Below are 26,005 nucleotides of genomic sequence, written 5' to 3' on the forward strand. Positions count from 1 at the left end.
CCCAGTGAGTTTGCTAACTGCTCTCTGATAGAAGTTGTGGATGTGATCTTGGAGGAGGAAGATGAGACTCTGAATGCAAAAGACCCTCTAGCAGCATGCCTCATGAACTTAGAAAAAATGAATGGTGAAAATAAGGCAAAGTGGGTTTTGGCCCTTGAAGGACGAGGGTACTGGAAAAGAGAGCTCGAATTCGGGCCCTTACACTTAGAAGAATGAAAAACACCTCCAACTAAGCCGTCAATCGAAGATCCACCACAGTTGGAACTAAAACCGTTACCGTCTCACCTCAGGTACGCTTTCTTGGGACCTAAATCCACTTTACCTGTTATTATCTCATCCAGTTTGTTAGATGTGCATGCAGAAAAGCTTTTGCAGATGTTAATGGAATGCAAGACTGCAATTGGCTGGACCATTGCGGATATTAGGGGGATCAGCCCGACATTTTATATGCATAAGATTCTACTGGAAGATGGGCACAAACCTTCCAGAGAATATCAAAGAAGTCTAAACCCCAACATGAAAGAAGTGGTGAAGAAAGAAGTGATCAAGTGGTTAGATGCGGGAATCATCTTCCCAATCTCTGACAGTAACTGGGTTAGCCCAGTTCAGTGTGTGCCAAAGAAGGGTGGAATGAATGTAGTGCCCAATGAGAATAATGAGTTGATCTCAACTCGTACAGTTATGGGTTGGCGAATTTGTATGGATTATAGAAAACTAAACACAACCACCTAGAAAGACCATTTTTCTTTATCATTCATTGACCAAATGTTGGATAGACTGGCAGGGAGGTCTCACTTATGTTTTTTGGATGGGTATTCGAGGTACAATCAGATTTCCATAGCCCCTGAGGATAGAGAGAAGACATCATTCACTTGCCCGTATGACATCTTTGCCTTTCAGAGAATGCCGTTTGGCCTATGCAATGTACTGGCCACCTTTCAGAGGTGTATGTTAGCCATTTTCACTGACATGGTTGAAGATATTATGGAAGTCTTTATGGATGATTTCTCTGTGGTAGGGGATTCGTTTAAAGACTATCTGCACAATTTAAGAAGAGTGTTGAAAAGGTGTATGAAGACAAATTTGGTGTTGAACTGGGAGAAGTGTCGTTTTATGGTACAAGAAGGCATAGTGCTGGGGCATCGAGTGTCCAGTAAGGGTATTGAAGTTGACCATGCTAAGGTTAAGGTGATTGAGAAGTTGCCACCGCCCACTTCAGTTAAGGCAGTAAGAAGTTTCCTTGGGCATGCCGGGTTCTACAGGCGATTTATAAAGGATTTCTCTAAAATTGCTAACCCCTTATGTAAACTCCTTGAAAAGGATCATTCTTTTGTGTTTTATGATGACTGCAGGTTAGCATTTTGAGGAGCTGAAAAGGAGACTGGTGATTGCACCAATCATTTTTGCACCCAACTAGGAGCAACCATTTGAGCTCATGTGTGATGTATAGGAGCAGTCCTGGGGCAGCGGAAGGACAAACTGGTGCACCCATTTTACTATGCAAGCAGAACGCTAAGTGGTGCACAACTTAATTATACTGTGACTGAGAAAGAGATGTTGGATGTGGTGTTTGCATTCGACAAATTCAGGTTTTATTTGATTGGTTCAAAAGTGATTTGTTTATACTGACCACGCAGCATTTAGGTACCTGATAGCAAAGAAGGAGTCAAAGCCACGCTTGATCCGTTGGGTGATTTTGCTACAAGAATTTGATTTGGAGATCCGCGATAGAAAAGGGGCAGAGAACCAAGTGGAAGACCACCTTTCAAGGTTGGATGGAGCTGAAAAGAAAGTCGAGGTAGAAGATATAACTGAGACATTCCCAAATGAACAATTGCTAGCAGTGACATTGGAGGAAGCGCCATGGTATGCATACATTGCAAACTACCTGGCAAGCGGTATTGTCCCCTATGATCTTTCCTATGTTCAAAAGAAAAAGTTCTTTCGTGACTGTCACATGTATTATTGGGATGAGCCTTACCTGTTCAGGAATTGTGTTGATAACATGATCCGGAGATGTATCCCCGAGATAGACCAATCTTTTGTTTTGCAGGCTTGTCATGCATCACCATATGGTGGCCACTTCGGGGGAGTAAGGACCGCCACGAAAGTGCTGGAATCGGGCTTCTACTGGCCGACAGTATTCAAAGATACACACTTATGGGTGAAAGGTTGTGACGAATGCCAACGAACTGGGAATATTTCCCGCCGACATGAGATGCCTATGAACCAATTCAAGAGGTAGAAGTGTTTGACGTGTGGGGAATCGATTTCATAAGGCCTTTCGTCAGTTCATATAGCAACAAATACATACTCGTAGCTGTGTACTACGTGTCGAAATGGGTGGAGGCTGCAGCGCTCCCGACAAATGATGCTAAGGGAGTAATTGGCTTTTTGAGAAAGAATATATTCGCCCGATTTGGCACTCCAAAGGCGATAATCAGTGACAGAGGCACTCACTTCTGTAATCGAGCCTTCATAAAGCTATTAAAAAAGTATGGTGTACATCACAAAGTTTCCACCCCATATCATCCACAAACGAGTGGGCAAGTAGAAGTGTCGAACAGAGAGATAAAGAGTGTTTTGACAAAGACTGTGAATGCTACAAGAACGGATTGGGCAAGAAAGTTAGATGATGCACTCTGGGCCTATCGTACCAGTTTCAAAACTCTAATTGGTTATGACGCCATATAAATTGATATTTGGGAAGGCATGTCACCTACCAGTGGAGTTGGAGCATAGAGCGTTATGGGCACTGCGACAGTTGAATCTTGATATAGAAGTTGTGGGCACAAGTAGAGTCACAGAGTTGCACGAACTTGATGAATTTCATTACCACGCTTTTGAGAGCACAAGATTAGACAAGGAGAGAATGAAAATAATGCACGATAAAAATATTCTTGAGCGGAGTTTTAAACCCGGAGATAAGGTATTGCTATACAACTCGAGGTTGAGGTTATTCCCGGGTAAGTTAAAGTCACGATGGTCGGGACCATTTAGTGTGGTGGAGATTCACCCCACCGGAGCCATAGAGATTGCTGCATCAAATGACTCTCGCACGTTTAGAGTCAATGGGTACAGGTTAAAACATTATTTGGGCATGGAAGATGCGAAGGTAGTATTGATGACTCATTTGCTCGAGCCACCAAGGTTAAGCGAGCCTTAAGTGCAATTATCTGCGTCGTGCCACGACGTTAAATCAGGTGCTTATTGGGAGGCAACCCAATTCATAATTGATTTTTAGTGTAGTTAGAATTTTTCCTTTTTTTGTTTTGGTTTTAGGTACTAACAAGTTTGCAGGCGAGTTGGGCAAGTCGAACAGGGTTTCAGCATCACCTGACGTACACCAGGCGCTTAGGCTGGCGATGCCTAGCTAACGCCAGGGTCTGCTTGGCCTTAGGCTGGCGATGCCTGGCTAACGCCAGGGTCTTCTTGGCCTTAGGCTGATGACGCCTGGCTAATGTCAGGGTCTGCTTGGCCTTAGGCTTGCGACGTCGGGCTACTGCCAGGTACTAGGCCAGGCGGCGCCAGGTAAGTTATTTCGGCCCAGTTTAAGTTATTTTAGTCGAACCTCCTCACATTACACACCCTAAACACTAAACACAATACAAACAACCCTAACCTCACTTAAACCAAAAACACATCAAGCTTTAGAAAAGAAATTCACGAGCACACACATCTTCTCATCATCGTTGCTCTCAACGAAACACACTGCATGAATTGCCCTCACCCACAAACACTCAACAACACATTGCCATAGTGGTCTCCCTCATCACCATTGAAGTCAAGTTTAGTCTTGCTATTCTTTCACACTAATCAGAAATTCTCAGGCAACTTCCTTCTCTCAAAAGCTTCAAAGGTATGATTTAATCTCTTTCCTTTGTAATTTCGAGAGAGGTACAAGTATACAATTACACACAAAAATTGGTGGGTATTCTTCATTGTGGTATTGAGTTTGTGTGCCCCAACCCCATGAAACCCCATAGGAATGGTGTTGCGATTATGAAAATATGTGGTAGTACGGAACCCCCAAGCCGATTTGGCAGGATGAGGCAATCCTTCATGTCTATAAGAAATTCCATGGCACTAATGCATGTTAAGTGTTTGATATAATGCCTCAATGGCATTCCTTGTCCCCATTGGAGCCCGAGTCTCCAGGATTAATAGACTAGTGTTATGAAGTCATTCACCACGATAAAATCTTAAGTGTGGGGTGGCTCGCGGGTAGCCCATGTATTTTTCTTTGATTCTAATATTAAGAAAAGACGAGGTGAAGTCTGAGTAACCTCGTAAAGTCGGGAAATATTATGTGTGTAGTATGTAATGCAATTTTATCTGACTATTGCTTATTTGTGTAGGAACAATGATGCCTCCCAGAAAAGACACAGGCAAAGCCAAGGCTACTTCCACTGCGTCGGCTAAAGTAAAGGCGACCTCAACACCTCCCCCAAAGAAGAGAGAGGGGGGGAGGGGGGGAGCTACCTCCAATCTAAGTGGAGTACAAGTTGTGGCAGCTATAGTAGCTATGCGTCAACAACCACAAGGCCACCGGGAGTTTGGCATCAACAGCATACCACCGCATACTAAGGATTGGTACAGGCATTGTAGGCCTAAACATGTACACCCGGAAGCAACTATCAATGAACGCAGCTTGAAAGCGAAGTATCAGGCAATTAGGAGGGGCATTCGGGATATGGGGTTGAGCTATGTATTCAAGAACACAGGTAACATTAATCCCAACTTAGTCCGAGAATTCTATGCAGGGTTTGATCCGCAGAGTACTGAACAGTTGGTGCCGATTCGTAGACGATTGATAGATTTTTCACCCACGGCCATATGTAACTTATTAGGTGCTCCGGTTGTTCCTGTAGAGCCATTGGACCACTTCATTTGCCAGCCTACATACAGAGAGTTGAGACACATGCTTTGTGATGCCGATTCTACGGCAACATGGGTCCGGGATAAGATAAATAATCGGCACAAGAGGTTTCCCAAAAAGAATATGAGGGCGGAGGCTCAAGTATGGCTTAAACTAATAAATGCACGGCTCCTGTCGTGCAATCATGACACACTCATTAGTCGTGAGAGGGCCTGTGCACTCTACTTCCTCACGACGGGTCAAAGGGTAAATGTGGGTCATCTGATCCGCTACCAGATGTCTGTAGTCAGAACGAGTAAAAAGATCGATCGAATGCCATTTGCCAATTTTCTAACTCAGTACTTAAGGCAAAATGAGGTTGAGGAGGAGCCAGAGTTTGACCACACCATCGATCAGCCCCTATGACAAACGGGAATCACTAGCCTCCGGCTAAAAGAAGAGACTGCCATAACATCATTGATAAGTACCGAGCGCAACGCTCAGGATGATATTTTTATGGCCCATCTCTATGGGATTATGGATTTGCAGCTAAGGATAGGAGGTCAACAGGCCACATCTGGGGAGTGGACTGAATTGGAGCACCGGTACCCGCTCAATGCTTATGCCCAGCAGCTGGTTGGGTTAGGAGATGGATACAGAATCTCCAGTGATGAGGATATCAACACACCAGAGCAGTTTGAAGCTGAGCCAGAACAATCAGATAGCGAGGGAGATGATGATGAGGAGGAGGAGGACGAACACGATGAGGAGTGGAGAGTGTCAGAGGATGAAGACGTTGCTTGATCAGAGAGTTTCTTTACACCCTACTCATTTTTTGTGTTTTGTCATTTTGTGCATGAACTAAGGACAATGCATGATCTAAGTGTGGGGTGGGGACTTGTACATGGTTAATTTTAGTCATTTAGTTATTTAGTATTAATTGTTTTAGTATGTGTTTTAGTAGTTTAGTAATTGATTTGGCTATGTGTTTTAGTTATTTAGTGTCATTAAAAGAAAAAAAAATATTAGACTCATCCCGACGATAGATCTCCCAGATAGTTTTCTTGAGGGAAGTAAGTCAAAAGAAAATACCAAAAAGATTTTTTGTGTGCAAGTAGTGTAGTAATTCCCCCTTGGTTTTTCTTTGGGTCGCGGTTCTTTTCCAGGGGCTTTTAGTTGAACCGGCGTAGTTAGTTTTAATTTTTAGGAGTAGGAACCACAAAGCTATGCATTTAATTATAGCAATATCTCTTAGATTTGTTATGCCTAGAGAATAGTTAGTACTATGGTTGTGACGCTTAGGCTCGGTTTTTGACTCTTGCATAAGTACCTTAAATCGTAGATTCCTAATTTTGCTTAACTTCTTTGAATGGAGTGTCGCGAGGAAACCAATCCTGAGTGAGTTATGTGCCATACGTGTGTGAGTTTTGTATGTATTCTGTGCATTGCATTTGATGTCTAGAACTTGTCCTCTGTGTGTGCAAAGCGAAATAATAGTCTTGTTCAGTCTGAGAAGTAATATAGGCATTTCTTTGTTAAGCCAGATATATATATATATAGTTTACCCACCTAAAAGTTATGTAATGTAGTTAACCCCTTTGAGCCTGTAATCCTATTTATTTGGCAACCACACTACAAGCCTTGCCCAATTGTTTGAATTAACCATCTATTTGAACCTTTTCACCTCTAATGAGCACTTGAATTGTTATAAACTTTGTAAAAGTTAAAGTGTGGGGTGGTTGGTTTGGTTTTTGAGTGGAACTAATGAAATAAGGAGAAAGGTGAACTGTTTTGAAAAAGTAAGAGCCGCTTGAATTGAAAAAGAAAAAAAAATAGTTGTATTGCTGGGAAAAAGAATATTATTTGATAAGTGGCGACTCTTATTGTAATTATGCTTAAAGAAAGATGGAGTAATATAAATTGAAGTGAAGGTAGAATGTTTGGTTTGGTATAAGCATGGGATGTGTGTTAAAGTACATATATTAAAGTGCTTAAGGGAGGTGTAGTCACTCATATCCAAATGTATCCTACCCGACCCGCAGCCTACATTACAACCAATGAAAGTCTTATTTGATCTTAGACTGAATGAACTCGATTAGTAGAGTATTACACTACGGGATAGCCTATGGTGCATCATTTGTGGCATATGAATGTTATTTCTGAGAGCGAGTGAATTTTGTCTATCTTGAGTTCCTATGTTCTTAAAATTCATTGTGTGTGGAACTAAGCTCTTTGATTGGGTGAGGGCACATGATTCATAAAAGAAAGGTAATGTTGTTGACATCCATGTCAGAGTAAGTAGGTGAATTGTAAATAAGGCATGTTATTTGTGAGTCGAATCTTGAGGCGAGGATGTCACACTTGTGTGCTTAAACTATTTTAAAAATTCTTTGTGTAATGAGTTAGGAGAATTGCTTAAAAAGGTCGTATCTATAAGTGTAGTTTGATTGCTCGAGGACGAGCAATGTTTAAGTGTAGGGTATTGATATGTGGATATAATTCTATAGTTGCGTACATTATGTGCCTTGAATTTTACATGCTTTAATGATAAATTACACTTTATTTGTGCATAATTGAGTCTATTTTATGTGTAGGTGAATTGGAGATGAAAGTAGAGCAAAATGGATACTTAAATGTTGAAAGTGTGCTCGAGAACAGTGAAAAGGAGAGACATGGCGAGGCCAGCCAAAAACCAGGCTGGACCAGGCTTTAGCCTGGCGAGGCCAGCCAAAGGCTAGGCTGGATCAGGCTTTAGCCTGGCGAGGCTAGCCTAAGGCCAGGATGAACCAGGCTTTAGCCTGGCGAGGCCAGCCAAATTCCAAGCGTTAGACTGGCGACGCCAGGCTTGAGGCCAAGTCCAATCCGAGTTTTGAAGACTTAATTCGTTCCAGGTTTGACTAGGACTCGGCCCATACGTTTAGGGTTTCTTCTACACATATAAATAGACCTAAAAACACCACTTGGAGGAAGTTTTTTTAGCAGCCAAGGGTTTTGCAGCCAGAGGCAAGGAGAGTTGGTGGAATCACCCCTTGGGAGTGAGAACCATCAATTTCTACATCTTTTAATCTTTACTCTGTATTTTAATTATGTAAAATATTTGGGATATTGTTACTATGAGTATGAATAGCTAAATTCCTAATCTAGGGTTTTGATGGAACCTATTGAAGGATGATTTTCTTGTTACGTTAATATAGATTTGCCGTAGTATTTTCTCTATTTGTTCAACTATATTATTCTTATGGTTGATTGAAGGGCCCTCAATTAGCTGTGCCTATTTAGTATGTATTACTCGGGAGAGAATGTATATTTAGGTAGTTGTTGAACAACATCACTCTTAAACGTATATGAGGGATAAATACGGAGGTTTAAAGGTGGGTTTAGGGATAACGAAACCTTGGTGCGATCTGAGTGAGCTGTACTTAATGCCAACTAGCATAATTTGGGAGAATATGCCTAGTAAATTGTGGTAATTACTCGGGAGAGAGTTACGACAGTTAGAGTACACATGGTCGATAGAGAAGACTTAGGCAAATTTATAGGAAACGTAGAGGAAATGATTCTGACAATTGAAAAAATCATAACTCTAGACTTCCTTAATCTTGTCTATAATTTCATCCATGTTAGTTGATAATTTTACTGCTTTATAATATTTGCTAGTTAATTAGTAGAAATAAAAATCAAATCTTTATAACTAGAAAATTATTTGAACTTGTGTTTCTTTGCAATATTGAACGGCTGTGGCTAAGCCTTAGTTCTCTGTGGGATTCGACTCCGGACTTGTAAACCGGATTATATTTGCAACGACCCCTTATTCCTTTTTATAAGGCATAGTTGGGCATGATCAATAATGCATAAAAAAAAAAAAAAAGGTTTCAATTTCCTTTTTTTCTTCGTATGATCTCACTATTGACAAACAATTATAATGCTAATCTTAGTGGCAATAGGACCTGTTGAAGTCAAATACAAGATCATTCTTGAAAGGTGGTTGTTTGACACTTTGAAGTACTTTCACTTTTAATAATTGAAGCATCACTAATGTCATAGAAGAAATAGTTTTGATGGATTGATGGAGTTATCTATGTACTTCTAAGGGAGTAGTAATTATTGATCCAACAACTTATTTGAGTAGGTAACATTTCAATCTCACTAACGAGGATGGATTATATTTTTGCTTCTTTCTTTTTTCTTTTAAAAAGTTCCCTATAAATTCTTTTAGAAATTTGTTTGTTGATTTATTTTATTAAATTTTTTAAGATGCATGGAGTGTCCCTTTATTAAAGGTTACCTATGGGCTATGAGTTATGTCACGATACACAAGATACATGCAATTAGAGAATTCATTCGGTTGTGTTCTTCCTTGTATAATTCTATTGATTTTTAGAAGCTTTTCCCTCGAATTTGCATGTTGCTTCTAAAAAACAAGGAAAAATCACAAAATGAACGAAACTCTAAAAATATAATATAATTATGAGCTTGTGTTATTTTTCTAACTTTTTAAATCAAAATTAAGGATACATGTACAACGCACGTGTCCAGAAACTAGTATTATATTATAAGTGTGAAAACCAAAGTGCAAAGTTAAAAGACCAAAATATCCATTAAAAGCTAATTAACATTTTTGCCCTTCATTTAAATACTACTCTTATGTCATTTTTGTACCAAAAGCAAAAGGTAAAAATATCTCATAATAAATTGAGCCTTTAATTCTCTACTACACTTTACATGAAAACGTAAAATACAATGTACCGTATAAATGTTTTTTGAAACTTGCAAAACATTTTTGTAGTCCCAACTAAATTCATCTAATATCCAGTTGAAACTCTTTTAGTCATTTTCATTTTCATAGTCTTGCCCATTAGTCTTAATTGGATAACTACTTAATATATCTGGTCTATTAAAAATATCTTATGCTTTTTGTATTCTCAATTAAATTCATAGAATCTTTGCTTTGAGAACATTCGAAATAAAAATACTATTAATGATATTTGATAGGCATATTATTCTATAATCAAACTAAAATATAGTAGTAATGTTTACTAGCTAGCGCTCCTTGTATTATAAGGAAGACTAAGTCTGCCATTTTTTTCGTCAATGGTAATATGGCAATCTAACTTCACAATTTTGGGTTACCTTATGAGCCTAACAAATCACTTGCTGATATGGATGACATATCTAATAAATTCTTGGATATGGTGGTGCTTTGGACAATCATTGGGGTTGCAACAAGTTAGAGGACATGTTTGTGCCAATGAGAGTTTAATAAAGTCTACTATAAAAATCAAAGAGCTTACAGGGCTAAACACTTTTTTCTTTTGTGTTCAGATAAATATTTTTCCGGTATGATTTCTTTAGTTTTTACTCGAAGTATATAGTTTTTTGCCACGCCAAAGGTGTTTTGGTTTTTTGAAACAAGCTAACAAATATATCTAGATCACCATAAGATATCAAGAACTCATACTTTTTTCTTTAATTTTTGTCACTCAAAAATATTTTTTTATAATATTAATTTATATTTTTTTTAATTATCATATTTATTGATATGGGTACACGTGCAACCGCGTAACCAGACATTAGTTAAATAAAAAATCTGTCGCACCTAACATGGCCGACCAAATGTAAATTACTAAAATATATATACTATGTTAAAAAGAAACAACCTCGCTCTCCCAAGCCTCCCCGTCTCTTGTTCATGGTCTTCTTTTTTTTTATGAACAAATGTAAATAAAATGCTCAGCAAAAAACACCTAGTGGGAAAGGAATCTTGATATGATCAAGTATAGACAAATGGTAATTATAAGAGGTCAATCTCAAGCATATAGATAATTGATTTCTGCTATCAAGTTGCATAATTATTTATTATTTATTAGCTGTAATTTGTTTATATGCAATATTTAGTGATGATAATGGCGCGTTCATGTTCTTAAATCTCTAAAGTCTTCTATTATTAACAAGTCAATGGTTATTGAAAAAAGAAAAACCTAAATGGAGTACTATATATAATAATTTATTAGTAAAAACTAAAAAGAACCCACCTTGACTTGCTCTCACCAAGTACTCTTCAAATCTCTTGTTCATTCTTCTTTTTGGTAAACGGTCAGCAACAATATACTTAGCAGGAAACTGATTAGCATTATGTGTAGAACAAATTGGTAATAAGGGTGTGAAGCCTAGATCATTTCTTTCTGCTCTGTCAAAGTTACCAAAGGTAATAAACTTTTTAACAAACTTACTTAATTTTCTTTTGCCATTTCTTTCTTTCATCTTCCTTTTTTGCTGGGTAATTCCTGCATTTGTTCTAGCTTAACTTGCTGCAGGTCCATGATCATTCTTGCAGCTTTTTTTATCATAATAAGAAGAAGAACACAACAATCATCCAGGTTTGCATTTCTTCAGTTTTAGTTCACAGCTTCTTTCTATTAGCTCATACTTTCTTTATGAACAATAACAACTAGGAGTGTTATGATTAGGGGCAGATTTAGGGGGGGCGGATCGCCGAAAAATCACCTGTATAGATGAGCCAAAATCTATTTTTTACCTCTATATATTATGTTGCGAATCCCCTTCACATAGCCCATAAGCATAGTTTAGTGGTCAAGACATTCAAAACCTTTGTAAGGCCATTGGTTCAATTCTCACAAGCTACAATTGCTTTTAACTTTTTTCTTTTTTGAACCTCCTTAGCAAAAATCCTGCCTCCGCCACTGATTATGATTTTTCAATTGTTAGCACAAAGATTGAATCCTTATTGTCACAAAACATTCTGGTTTTCATGTAAATTTTCCATCAAGATCCTATCTGAGAATGTTGTTTTCATGTACGTTTAATGTAGTTCCATTAGAATAAGCTGCTAAAGTCACAGTAGTTTTGAAAGATTCCTTCTTAGATCCAAGAGAGAAATTCTAGTGCTAGTCAAACCTTCCTATATAATGCATTCTTTGGCAACTTATCCAGCTCTTTGTTGGTCAATATATTTTTGTCACATTTAGTTCAGAAAGACTCATCATACATAGTAAGTGTAAATCCTTCTGAAAATTCAACTAATTCCCATATTGTGCTTGCTATTCATGGCTGTGATTAGATCTACCAATGCATCACTCAGTTTATCAGATTCACTACTTTTTATGACTTGTGGAAACATCTCTAGTTCGTATGAAATGCCCATCTTCTGAACAATTCTGTGATTTGTTTTTTCCCTGATATTATCCTGGTGAATTTTTTCCTAGTTGCCTAATTGTACTATATAGAGTTACAATACGCATTGTGAATTCAGATATAACTTATGGATTAGTTTACAGGGTAAAGTAGGATCACTTTCTGCATATAAAAAGAAATTAAAATATTATACAGGGTACTTATTCTATTTCATGCACCAAAACAATGTAAAAGCAGAACTTATCCTTTATTTTTTCCTGGAATATTAATTGTTAGTTGTCATCAAGCATTACATGCTTATACAGTAGGAAAAAATGTTATAAGCTCATGTTTGGTCTTGGAATGTGATTTCTTTTTAATTTCCTACTTGCAGACCTGTCTATGCCATTCTGAGGACAACTCCGCGAGAGAACAAATGTCTGAAATAGAGAGGAGATTTCTTGATACATTTTTGTATTGGGCAACTCAAAAAGGGAGGATTAAGGATGGGAGGTTGAGAGGACATGGAATGCAAGTTGGAGATACTGTTTCAGGTCCAAGGGCAGACTTATCTTCTGCTGAAGTCAAAGAAGGTTATGAGTTTCTCCTTTCACTGGATCCAGGAAGGTGGCCTTTACCAAATTTATGCAGTCCATTGTTTCAGAAGTTCATTGACTACATCCTTCAGAATGTGAAGGATCTTTTCAAAAAAAAGAAAGAGTTGAACAAGTTTGATCTTCTAAAGAAAGAGTTTCAAGTCCTTGAAGAAAGTCTAAAGTATCTGAAAACCTTCCTCAGATTCATAAAAGATGCAAGCGTGGCACTAGAGAAATCCAGAATTCTCTTTAATCATATGGAGGTTGTCACTCGGAATGCTGCGTACATCTGTTACCTATGTTTTGTGGAAGAAATGGATGAAGACCTGGCATCTCGCTTGATTCTTAAGATCTCAAACGTTTTGCAAGAGATCAAGCCCATTGAGCCCCAAGTCGCGAAAATATATACAGGGGCTCTAAGATGTTTGGTTAAGTCACAAAATCAGTACAACCAGGATGTGATAAAACTTGTTGAAGATTCCGTTCATTTTCTCTTGAAGGACCATTCAAAGTTATTAAATAGTGAAGCATGTTCTTTGATGCTTCCTCCTATGAAGGATCAAGCCGAAAGCATTTGCCAGGCATCAAAGCAATTGCTAACATTGCTTATTTATCCACCTGAAGATCCATATGTTGACCAGGGAAAATTGAGTGATATACTCACTCACGTTGAAGGTCTTATTGCTGAGGTAGCTTCTGTTGCTTACTCTTTCTCTGTTGACAAAGCAGCAGAAGTTAACTTGATATTCTCTGACTTATTGAAAAAGATTGAAGTTGTCATGAAAGACCTAAATGACAGGATTCTGAAATCTCCACTGTCATCAAAATATAATTTCCCCAAGACAGATGGATTAGGCTTTATTGACTCCCTCTTACGCTATCTGAAAGAGCTGCTGCAAAATGGAAAGTGTGATTCTGCTGTCAAGGATCTTATTGCAGAAGCTCAGGAGGAGTTATCTATCTTAAGATCCTTGTTGGAGAAATTTGTGAAGCAACAGCATGCCTTTGAGGAGGTGAAGAAACGTGATCTTTGGACAAAAGTGGTATCTCTAGCATACCAGGCAGAACGCATAATTGATTGCCTGGTTATGGGAGATTATCCTGTTTGGTATCAGCATTTGTTATGTAAGACCACAATAGAAATTAAGCTTGTCAATGATCAATTAGCAGAGTTCCATGTGCAAGAAGTTGAAGTCCTTATCGGAGAAGAAGCACCAGATCTTGTCCCACAAGAAGTTGAGATAACTCCAGGATATGATGAGGTAGTGGTAGGTTTTGATGAAGAGGCAAAGTCACTTATAAAGCAGCTCGTTGGAGGAGCAAAGGAATTAGATATTGTGTCTATTGTAGGGATGCCTGGTCTTGGAAAGACTACACTAGCAAAGAAAGTTTATCATGATGAAACCATAAGGCATCATTTCGATGTCCATGCTATGTGTTGTCTTTCCCAAACATATGACAGGAGAAAGTTGTTGTTGGAAATTTTGAATCAAGTCCGAGGTCCCAGTCAACAGAATGAGAAAGATCCAGTAGTTGCTCTGCGAAGATTTTTAATGGGAAAGAGGTACCTTCTCTACATTGATGACGTATGGAGTATTAACGCATGGGAAGAGTTCCAGGGATGTTTTCCAGTTAATGAAAATGGAAGCAGGATTTTATTAACCAGCCGACTCAGTGATGTGGCTTCAGATATTAACCCTGCTAGACCACCTCTTCAACTTCGTTTTCTTTCTACAGAAGAAAGTTGGGAACTCTTGCAAATTAAGTTATTCAACAAACCAACTTGCCCATCAGAACTATGTGAAGTAGGAGAAGAAATTGCAAGAGAGTGTCAAGGACTACCTCTCCTGGTGATTTTGGTAGCTGGTGTTTTGACAAAGAAAGAGAAAAACAAGGAAAATTGGAGAAAAATTGCAGAAAGTATAAATTCAGATACTGATATTAGTGAAAAGTGCCTTGATATAATAGAATTGAGCTACAGGCACTTGCCAGATCACCTCAAGCCCTGCCTTCTCTATTTTGCATCATTTCGTGAGGATGAAGAAATTCCAATCTCAAACTTGGCGTGGTTGTGGACTATTGAGGGATTTATTCCAAATAGAGAGAAAAAGAGTGTAGAGCTCGTTGCAGAAAGTTTACTGAATGATCTCATAGGTAGAAGCTTGGTAATGGTTAACAAGAAAAGGTCTACCGGAGGAGTCAGATCATGTCACATTCATGATATGCTACACGATTTTTGTGCAACAAAAGCTAAGGAAGAGAAGTTTATGCAGATTACAAGTACTGAGAACAAAGATTTGACTAGTTCCTTTTATGAGCACCGGAGGCTGTGCATTCATCATAGCCTTTATTGGGCAGGGAGGATCGGAAACCTGCAAGTTCGTTCTGTATTCTTCAAACCCCCGAAATCTGGCTGCCAAGAATTTTTTGATCTCGAAAACTTCAAACTTCTAAAAGTTCTGCAAATGGAATGTCCTGTGTCAGACAGTTCATTCCAGAGATCAAAAGAGCTTATTCTTTTGAAGTACTTAGGAATCAAAGGCTATATAGAATCTATGCCATTATGGATAGCAAACCTTTCAAACCTTGAAGTTTTGCTTGTAATAACAGTGGGCAGCGGTACAATATTGCCGATGGCCATCTGGAATATGCCAAGGTTAAAGCATGTGCATGTACAACCTGTTGCATCTTTTGATGGACGCATTCCTCGCAAATCGACAAACTTATGTTGCTTAGAGACCCTGGCCACTGTGTCTCTCACTAATAAGCTAGCAGACTACATGATCAAGAAGGCGACCAGACTGCGAAAGCTCAAGTGCCACTGTAAAGAGCCTTTGAAACTCAAATTAGATGCTCTTCCACTTGAAACACTTAGTGTGAATGGTAAGATCTTGAAATTCAGCATGCCCGAGACGCTGACAAAGCTAACTTTATCTGATGTTTCGTTGCCACAAACTGAAATGTCTAATATCGGGAGATTACCAAATTTAGTGGTTCTCAAGTTGGAGCATAGAGCATTTCAGGAAGGAAAATGGGACGTTGAAGATGAAGAGTTTCCGAGCCTTAAGGTTCTTAAATTGAGGTCCCTCAAAATTACAGAATGGAATGCCTCAGATGAGTCCTTGCAAAACCTCGAACGGCTTCTGGTAGAAAGTTGCTTCCATCTTCAAGAAATCCCTTCTGCTATTGGAGAAATATCAAGTATAAAGATGATTGAAGTGAAACGGTGTGGTGAGTCTCTTGAAAAATCAGTCAGGCAAATTCAGGAAGAGCAAAAGGAAGAATATGACAAGGAGATCAAGGTCATTATTTATCACTTAGATTCCTCAGCCTGACAAGCAAATAAAAAGATGCAACCCTGGTTTAACAGGTAAGTGACTCAAGCTTATTTGCACCATCTTCTTAGCTTGTACATTTAACCTCTTAAATCTTATTAAAACAAACCTGAGAAGTGTTTCTTTGCTTTGCAGAGGAGAAAGGTTGTGATTGAATGATAGAGGAGATATAGATCTTCAGCATAGTCATGGATGATTTTAAGGAACCAGTGATTCTCTTTTTTCCTTTGTTTTTTTTATGCACAATAACATATCCAGCTAGATGGAAGCTGGGAAAATTGATAACATTTTCTTTTCCAATTTGTGTTTGTACTTGAAAAATTATTTCTTTGGAAGGATCCATTGCATTGACATGTGAACATTATTTCTTTATATGGTATTTTATATGCTTGCACATTGATAGTTTGTGAAGAAGTTACCTCTGTCACAGGAAATATGAGATAACTTCAGGGCACTAGATGTTTTATGTGGGAAATGGATATCAAAAAAAGTTGTGAATGATTATGTAAATGATAAAAAAAGTCATGGCATCATAGGTTAGTAATAGCTAGCTCAAATAATGGCAAAATACAACCACAAGGAAAATGGGGCATTGAAGATGTTGTGTGAGGTCTGGTGAGCACCTGCTGGTTCTGGTTTCAAAGTACGTCTGCAAAACATGGAACAATTCTTGGAAGGTACTCTTAGTTGAGACTAGAAAATTGTGTCTGCCCACCAAGCTGAGAAAAATAATAAACATCCAAGTTTAGAAAGTTAAGATATAAATCCATGAGATTACATGTTAGCCAATAAAGTAGATTGCAGGTTTTGAGTTAGTGTTGGATATGTTGATTGCAAAACCAATTAATGTATCCAACAAAGAAACACCTTGTAGAATGCTTTAACAGTTCATCTGGCTGCCAATTGAGAAGCTTTGTGAAATTTACCATGATAGCATAAACTCATATGCAATACAAGGAACATTTAGAAGACCTCACTCAAGATTGCACTGCCTAGACAGTTATTCAATCCACACAATATTCTCGCACATTTTTGTCTCAGGCTCCTGCATGAGATAGCAATCAATGTATCGCACAATATTTTTCCCCGCCAAAAAAAATAACTAAATTAAAGGCAACCGAATATAAAGTGTCCCACAAGCCCAAGAATATGCAGCCAGACAACTGCTTGAAGCATGACTTGTTTCCACCTTGAGCAGTCCCTTTCTCTACCGCCAGTTTAACACAACACAGCAGGATTGACATTAATTAGCTCACAAATTATAACATGGGATAAGGAATTGGAGAAGTAAAAAACAAAGAACATCATATGAAATCATGATATTTTTTACCATCAATAGCATCATCCCTTGACATCATTGTCAATATAGAATTTCAGAAGTGGAACTAAACTTGAAGTCAGTCTGTTTCACTATTTGTTTAAATAGGTAACAGTATATTCATCAGCAACCATATTTACAAAATATCTAAACAAAAGCTTGTTCATCTTACAAGGACTACGTACTAGGACTAAGTACAGAGATTCCAAAAAGTCTAGTAAAGATTCAGCATCTTCTACAAAGTTTTCTTTACACCAGAAATATAAGGCTATTACACAGTTCATCTCAAGTCTCTGTGTAGAGCTACTACTATCTTCAAAGCATTTTGTATTTCTCACTCCATACAGTCCACCATATACAAACTAGGATAGATTTCCACCACCTCTTACTCCTTACACTGCCTCCCACTTTGTTCCAGCACTTCAGCATATAAATAGCGGACTCTGGCATGACCAGTCACTTTGCAACGTAAGACAAATGACTCTCATTTTCAGCACACTCCTAACATAAAAAGCATCTTGAACTTAACAGTATTCCCCTTCTTTGCAGGTTTTCATGAGTAAGACATGCTCTCCTTACTGCCAACCAAGAGAAACATTTCACTTTAACAGCAGTCCTGGCTCTCCAACTATTCTTCCAAGGCCATCTTGTGTCTTGTTATCCAGTAGCAGTTAATGCATTATATGTTGATTTAACTGTTAAACATTTTCTGCCATTACCTTTCCCCATGGAATCTCCAGTGTCAGTTGTGCCTTTGAACATGTCCAGCATCTTGAAGAACTCAGTAATTCTATCCACCTCCCGATCATTCAGCACTCGCCAGTCGCCTAAAAGGTATATTCCAGCCTTGTAAGCTCCAATCTTCAATAAAAGCATCTGGTATCCTGCACAAACTGAATAGATCTGAGAAAACTTCTTTTAGAGGGCCATGTAAAGCAATCTGTTTCACTATTTAAACCATAAAGTGGTATCGCCTATTAACTTTAAAGCCACTCAACACAACATGAAATAAAACAAACGTGCAAGCTTTATTCATGCTAACTTAGGGAAATCCATGGGTAGAATAAATGTGCAAGTCTTCCTTATAAATGAAGGGTACAGGTAGTAGATATCCCCTCTAGGAAGTCACTTCCTTTCATGCACATAACTTCATCCCGAAGTTTGACTTTGTGTATACTGCAAAAAGCAAAACTTAAGTTAGATTTTTATAACCCCAATAACCACTCTATCTAGCAGCGTTAGTATACAAATTCATGAGAAATTAGGAGCACCTAGTTGCTAGGGTTCTTTAGGGTTTATAGCAACGTAGTGGCGCTATAGGGTGTGCAGGATTTTGTCGCCGCGGTGCATCTACATTGTTATTAACACGACGTTTGTAAAATCTCGCTCGCCCTCTTCCTCGGCTTGGAATTGCTTGCTCCATAGGCTTATCATCCACAGAACCAATAGTTGTAACATAAGAGGCCTCTAAAGTCATCTGGCTAGGGGTATTATCATAGTTAACCTGTCGATCAGGACGGGCAGGGGAGTGGTGTACGTCGTCATCATCAAACCCGTCTCCGAAATTATTCATATCAAACTGCTGAGAGGGTGGGGTCTGATAAAGTACAAGTTGAATGTCAACATTATGCAATTCAGAACCATCCCCATTCCCATCTCTAAATTGTGTTGAACTACATGCCATATCAAAACGGGGCTCTGCAAACTGTGATGAATCCATACCAAGCTCAGCTTCAACATTTAAATTTCCATCACCCTTAACAGAACCACCTGCACCACTATCGCGCTCCAAATCCGAATTTGTATTAGACATTTCAGACCTTTCTTCAACATTAGTTGCTGCTATCGCACGTCTCTTTTTGCGTCTCCCTGCCCTTCCACGTTTATGTGGATTAACAGCATGATCAACTAAAGGCTGCTCAACTGGAACATACATTGGCTGAACACGAAGCCTCTGAGCCTCGATCGCTGCTGACAAACCATCACTGCACATCTCCATGACTTTCCTTCCAGCAACCTCCATTGATGGTTGTTGTCGCAATTCAATCCCATATTGATATATCATATGCAACTGACGCGCCTGGAATTACAAAATCGAGGATCATTATTTTTCTAATACAAACTAATAAAACCACAGCTGACATGATAGTTAACTAGCTCATCAACCTTTTCCTCCTGTATTTTTGACAGAAAATAAGGCCCACAAATACACAGAAAAAGTTAAGGTATAAATGATGTGAAAATAAAAAGAGCAGTAATAATTCAACCGAAGTGTCTTCCAAGAGACATGCTATCAGCAGCTATCCAAAAGTTACACATGCCAGAAATTATTATGAAATGGAAAAAAGCAATCAAAAAGCAAAAGTTTGCTGGGCATAAGGCTGAAAAAGGTAGAGATGTATTCCAGGATACAATGAAAACCAACTTTTGAACAATTTCAGATATCTATCAAAATATACACCTAGAGAATAGGTCCAAAAATTATAATATATCACTGGTGCACACTATACAATATATCAAATGAACTAATTAGCTGGTTTTTCTGACATAAGAATGAATTCCACAGAAAATGATACATTATATAAAAAATGCGATTAACTTATTTTAATGCAAGTACATACCATAACCTCGGCCACTGGTGCAAGGGATGCATACCCTTTTGGAAATTGGAAACTGGGATTTCCGATAATCTGTCGAGTAATCCGACGATACCAGACAAGGTAATCATCATCATACGCAATGGGTCCATCTGCTAGCCGGGCTTCACAAACTTGGTTAGCACGATCATTCCAGACAAGTATGGGCCTCGCATGTTCTCTAGCCCAATCTGTGTTTTGTCGGCCACGACGATCATGCATGTCGTGATTGTCCGCAAAATTGCAGGAAACAGGTATGAATTGACGCATTCCGAATTGTCTGAGGACCCTGTTGGGCTGATGCATCTCCAATACGTCCCAACATAGGAGCGGCACCACAGCACGCCAAAAGTACTCTCCTGATCGACAATACTCGGGAAGATTCTCCATCACATCTGGAGTATACGGCTCCCAAACAAACTGTTGGGAAAAATAACAAACTATTAGCCATAAAATGAATATAACACTTGCTATAAAACATATATAGAGCTGATAAGTTATACATGTTCATCAACAAGGTTATCTAGCTGGTCCCGAAACAATGGCAACACGTATTGCGTTGTATGTGTCCAACTAAGCTGAACGTTCCATTTACATGCATGTGGCGGACCAGGGAGATCATTGGAGAATCTAATAGCACCCTCTCTTGCCTGACGTCTGTCTGGATGAACCATCTTCAGTCTCTCCCATGCCCATACCTAAGTATATCAAAAATAAATAATAAAATTAATTTTATATTAAAATGAAAATATAAATAATCATATAAGGAAATACATGCCTGTAGAAGTGGTATGAAGCCACATAACTCATTGTTTTTTGGCCGAGTAGCTCTACACAATGCACGGTACAAGCACGCCAACACAGCACTACCCCAACTATACGTACCAATCTGCGTGATGTCATCGAGCAGCGTCAAGTACATTAACTTAACCTTGTTTCCTGATGTGTCAGGAAACAGTATACCCCCGATCATCCATAACATATAGCACCTAGCCCTCTGATGTACAACTACCTCATCTGCATCATCATCTAGCAAAGGCAATTGCTCCATGTATGTAGCTAGTGCACTAATCTCAAGCCTACTACCAAATAAACAATAACTATGTGGTCTAAAACCAAGCAACGCGTCGCACATATTCTGCCACTCTTCAGTCTTTCTTGTACTATCAATGCCCAATACTGGCCTTCCCTCTACTGGCAATCCATACAAAATAGCTACATCCTGTAGCGTAATAGTGGCTTCCCCAACTCTTAGGTGAAAAGTATGCGTCTCCGGACGCCATCTCTCAACAAGAGAAGTAATAAAAGCATGGTCTAATTGTATACGTCCTACTCGATAGACCCCGTAAAATCCTGCATCAATTAATATTTGCAGGACACGTCGATGAATGGGACGATCATGAACCAAATTCCAAAAATTACCATCTGACCGTCTACATAAAATAGGCTTTTCCACCTCACCATTCCATACGTCCTTCGACCTGTGATGGTTTTGTCTTGTCAGTACGCTATGGTCTAACGACCCAGGATGTAGCTGTGTCAACCTCTGATCCTCCATGTGACTGAACCTATATATATATAAAGAAAAATAATCGCGTTAGGTTACTTTTCAAACATGCATCAATAAATCAATAAAGTTATACTGATAAATCATGTCGACCAACGAACCATCAGTCAATGACCAATAGACATATACCAAAACCTACCATGATCTACTCTATATAAAGGGAACAACATCCTCATTTGTTCAAAGTTTAAACTACCCATCCCTCTCATTCAAATTAATTGAGTTTCTAGTTAAAAATTTAACCATGCCAAAAAAACATTTTTTTCATTGCACAGTTTAGCAAAATAACATAAGGGAGAAGGTAGTTCGAGGAACCCTCAAGGAAGGAGTGAAATTTAAACACGATTGAGCCTTATCTCGAACCTAACATGCTTGGTTGCTATTTGGACATTGTCGGTGATAAATGGTACGATAACCTTTGCTTTTTTTCAGAACCAACCAATATCTTTCAATCAACCCCTCGAAATCACGGGTCATATTATAGAGGGTGAGGTACACTCTTGGAAACCTAAAGGGATACGTATATGCCTATATGGGGAGAAACTCTGAAGTGGGTTGAGTTATACTCTAAGCGGTCCGCCTAGGAAGTGTTATGTCGATGGAACAGTCTTCCAGTTCTGCAAGCTATATCACCCACATACCAAGCAAATCATTTTCTAGATAGAGGAGCAGTAATTCAACTTTTGTCTAAAGGAATTCTTGAAATGGAAAAGTCAGTTTCATGCATTGGAAGACATTAAGTTTTGGAAAGGAGATGAAGAAGAGTATTGGGATCTCTTGGAGAATGAAAAATTGCATTGCATGAAGGACTTCCAAAGCATTTGCCAGAAACATTAGATTATTATTCAACTATTGGGGAGCCATATTGCAGTCAGAATAAAGCGAGCAATTATCTCAACGATAGACAGGAGATTAGAGAGCTTGAGGAGAACCTTGAACTTAATTATGACGATTATGGTTGGGGTCAAAATCCACCAGAAGAAAAAGAGGAGGAAAAGGAGGAAGAGGAAGAAGAAGACGAAATGTAAGTGGTGCTTGATAGCGAAGAGGATGATTAGCATATTGTACTAGAATTATGATGTGGTGCCTTAAGCTTCTTTTTTTTATAACCGTGGTGTGCGGGCCAGCTTGCGTGCACCTCGACTAATTCCACGGGATACCTGCCACCTCACACCAGCAACAAGTACTAGGTAACTCTATCCACCAAGGCTTGAATACAACAACAACAACAACCCAGTATAATTCCACTAGTGGGGTCTGGGGAGGGTAGTGTGTACGCAGACCTTACCTCTACCCTGGGGTAGAGAGGCCAGGGTAAAGGCTGTTTCCGATAGACCCTCGGCTCCCTCCCTCCAAGAACTCCCCACCTTGCTCTTGGGGTGACTCGAACTCACAACCTCTTGGTTGGAAGTGGAAGGTGCTTACCACTAGAGCAACCCACTCTTGTCCCACCAAGGCTTGAATAGATGGGAAGAAATCACCTAGTATTTGCCTCCGCTGGGATTTGAACCTGACCTCATAGTTCTCACCCACTTCATTGACCACTAGGTCACACCCTTGGGTGCAATGTGGTGCCTTAAGCTATTATCTTGTTTCTTTAAATTTCCGTACTTGTTATGAATAAAATTTGTACCTTTGCAAATTATCATGCTAAACTGTACGAACATTTTCAAAATCAAACAGCCAGCAATTCTCCAAAAACTAACTATTTAATTCATTTATCTTTGATAGGTTTTTGATAAGTTAAACACTAACAGAATGTCTTCAGCAGATTCAGTTTTTAAAAAAAAAAAACTTACATTCAGTTTAGTGAAACACTTTATGCTCTCAATACATCTAAATATGCATTTTATCCGGAAAAGTGTTGGCGTTCTTTGGGGGAAAAAACAAGCAGATGAAGGGGAATTGAGCAAGCATTAGTCCGAGATAAGTACAAAAACTCATAACTGACATATATACTTAGGTTTCAGAAGATTCAAGGCAAATCTCAACAACTATGTGCTACTAAAATTATCCCCATATCTTTGATTACAAACTCAAAACCATAAAATCTGAACCACAATGCAAACTCGACACCACTAATTTACACCATAAAAACAGTAAATACTACTACATAAAAAGTCAACAGCATGCAATTCAGAATTAGATAGGAACAAAATTGGAAGGGCGAATTGGCACTGTTAGGGCTTTTATCTTGGACGAACCTGAAGCCTCGAGAATACAGGTACGTGCTTTTGCTGAAGAAGAAGAAGAAGAATAAGTCAGAGAGCGTGAAACCTGGCAATGAAGTTCCGTTCGTCGGAAGGGGGCGGCGGATGGTTTCACATAGCAGACCAAGGTGGAGGAGCACTTTATTTGTAAATTTCTAAAAGCTTGTACCCGATCTGCTCTCTTTTTTTCTTTGTAAGTTAAATTAAATGTTAAATTAGGCAAATGGCCAAAAACATGGGAATAAACACACTATATTCGGTGTTGTCTAAGGTTATTCAATTTCTATATTAACTGTCTAAATTATACAAATAATTCTTAAAGTTAACAAAAACAATAAAAGAGAAGTAGAATAGTTGTTTCGCTAAAATTAAAGTAAACTAGTTTTAAAGTACGCGTATTTTGCTTGAAACTCGTCTCAACTACAACACAATTTTAAAAGTCACATACATTACTAAATAATATGTTTGAATTATAAAATAAAAATTAAAGTAAAATTATAAGTTCTTGAGAATGATGAATGCTTATCATATTTAGCTAACTCGATAAAAGAAGAAGTATATATATATATATAGAAAGAGAGATTAATATATAGATAAATAGATAAAACTTAATATAATCTAGCATTAGAGTACGTACATTGTACTTGAACTTATAGTAATGAGTATAAAATTATAAAGTTAGATAAATAATTTTAAACAATGTGTTTGAGATAAAAAATAAAATAAAAAATAAGTTCATGAAAATAATGAATATAAGTCTAATATGTTTGACTCAAATAGATCAAGTAGAAATATCTTCTCCTTTATTTTTCAATTGACTTCTTAATACGAAAATCAAACTATTTAATTTTCGCCTTAATATGTCAGTTTGTTAAATTTTTTAAATTTATAAAATATAGGTATTAAAGAAAGAATAGTTAATAAATAAAAGTAATATGCATTATACTTTTTTTGTAACAAATTGATATATGTTATTCTAATTGATTTTAAAATTCTAAAAAAATTAAAATTTCTAACATAGGAAATTAACAAATATTTTATAATTTTATTTGATTTCAAAGTGTGAACATTTTAATACATTACAACAATATTGTTCCTACGAATTGTCATGTATTGTAATATTAATATTTTTAATTGTGATGAAAATTTAATTGTAAAATATTACTATAGAGAAAAAAGAAAGGATGATGGCAATACAATTACTTAATTTGTGTTAATCTAAAATATTTATTGTGTATTTTATTTTTAGTTTTGAAATTGAACAAACGGAAGTCAAAGCGCGAAGCGAACACATTCAAAGACTAATCTTACTCTTCCTTTTCTTTTTAAAAATTGAAAATTACTTTTCCTTTTCAAATCTATTATATTACACACAATTCAAATAAGGAAGGCTTTGGTACACAAAATATAGTTGATTTTGAATAACTAAATATTAGGACAATAATTAAATAACTATTCCTAAATATTAGGAAAATAATTAAAATGACTTTGTCCCGTGTATATTTTTTTTTAAAGGGTAAAAAAGACGAACGACATTTTGCTAAGGGCCTTCGTGCTTTTAATATAATATAGATTATACTAGAAAAAACATTATCAAATGAAGCAATATTTATATATGACATTAGGAACTTTCTAGCTCATTTAAAAAAAAAAAATAGATACCAATAAGTATATACTGTGTTCGAGAATTTTGGACTTAAAAATGATGAGCAGTTTTTTGTGATAAATATAAAGAATTAAAATATAGCAATTATTAGAGAAAAATAAGAATCTGAAAAACTTAAGTTATATGTCAATTTAGGTACATTTGAGGCCTTGATATTTAGAAAAAAAGTACTACCTTGTTGTTGCGGGTCAACAAAAGTAAGTAGTCTAGTATTATTATTTTTTTATAATAAGTAAGTAGTCTAGTATTATATCTATTTAATTTACATAGAATACAACCCTTTAAAAACTTATTTATAATCCCTACAACTGTTTTTACAAAATTATCTTTAGTACAACTTATTTTAAAATCCTATCTTTTTAATTAAATTATATACAACTTTTCATCGCCTAAAATCTCTCTTGAGATTCTCTCCGCTTAAAAGTTATCTTTTTATGATTCTCCCTCACCTAACATATCAATCAATATCAATTTTCACCCCCAATTTCTCTCTCTTTGAACCCTATACATCATCCAAAAATAATCTAAGGCTTACGAAATTTTCAGCGGAAATGTGTTTGCTTCCCCCGTTTTTTTTATAATATATTATTTTATATTACATATACATATATTATGTTATTGTATATTTTAATAATATATATTTTATTATATACATTTAATAATATATACATTATATTTGTTTCCCTCA

General features: G+C 37.5%; 2 protein-coding genes across 7 annotated transcripts; one reads left to right on the forward strand and one right to left on the reverse strand.

Annotated features, from left to right (window-relative positions):
* Nucleotides 1-10,872: 10,872 nt before the first annotated feature.
* On the forward strand, nt 10,873-16,292 carry LOC104107355 (putative late blight resistance protein homolog R1A-3). Of its 3 annotated transcripts, none has more exons than XM_009616133.4 (4): nt 10,873-11,063; nt 11,158-11,235; nt 12,384-15,955; nt 16,056-16,292. In XM_009616133.4, exon 3 carries the CDS (start codon nt 12,426-12,428, stop codon nt 15,918-15,920), a length of 3,495 nt encoding a protein of 1,164 aa, XP_009614428.1. In that variant the 5' UTR covers nt 10,873-11,063; nt 11,158-11,235; nt 12,384-12,425; the 3' UTR covers nt 15,921-15,955; nt 16,056-16,292. The 3 variants fall into 3 exon arrangements, with proteins under 3 accessions (XP_009614428.1, XP_009614429.1, XP_009614430.1); XM_009616134.4 differs by having other exon boundaries at nt 11,173-11,235; XM_009616135.4 differs by having other exon boundaries at nt 11,193-11,235.
* A 1,014-nt stretch (nt 16,293-17,306) lies between these two features.
* LOC104107356 (serine/threonine-protein phosphatase 7 long form homolog) lies at nt 17,307-23,869 on the reverse strand. Of its 4 annotated transcripts, none has more exons than XR_688786.4 (7): nt 23,646-23,846; nt 20,653-21,442; nt 20,378-20,572; nt 19,860-20,294; nt 18,510-19,318; nt 18,281-18,414; nt 17,307-18,122 (listed from the first exon to the last, which is right to left on the reverse strand). XR_688786.4 is itself a non-coding variant. In XM_009616137.4 (6 exons), exons 2-5 carry the CDS (start codon nt 21,430-21,432, stop codon nt 18,527-18,529), a joined length of 2,202 nt encoding a protein of 733 aa, XP_009614432.1. In that variant the 5' UTR covers nt 21,433-21,442; nt 23,719-23,869; the 3' UTR covers nt 17,307-18,414; nt 18,510-18,526. The 4 variants fall into 4 exon arrangements, 2 of the variants coding, with proteins under 2 accessions (XP_009614432.1, XP_009614431.1); XR_688785.4 differs by having other exon boundaries at nt 17,307-17,816; nt 17,958-18,414; XM_009616137.4 differs by having other exon boundaries at nt 17,307-18,414; nt 23,719-23,869.
* Nucleotides 23,870-26,005: the final 2,136 nt, after the last annotated feature.

Source organism: Nicotiana tomentosiformis, chromosome 11, assembly GCF_000390325.3.
Source record: "Nicotiana tomentosiformis chromosome 11, ASM39032v3, whole genome shotgun sequence".
Lineage (NCBI taxonomy): Eukaryota > Viridiplantae > Streptophyta > Magnoliopsida > Solanales > Solanaceae > Nicotiana > Nicotiana tomentosiformis.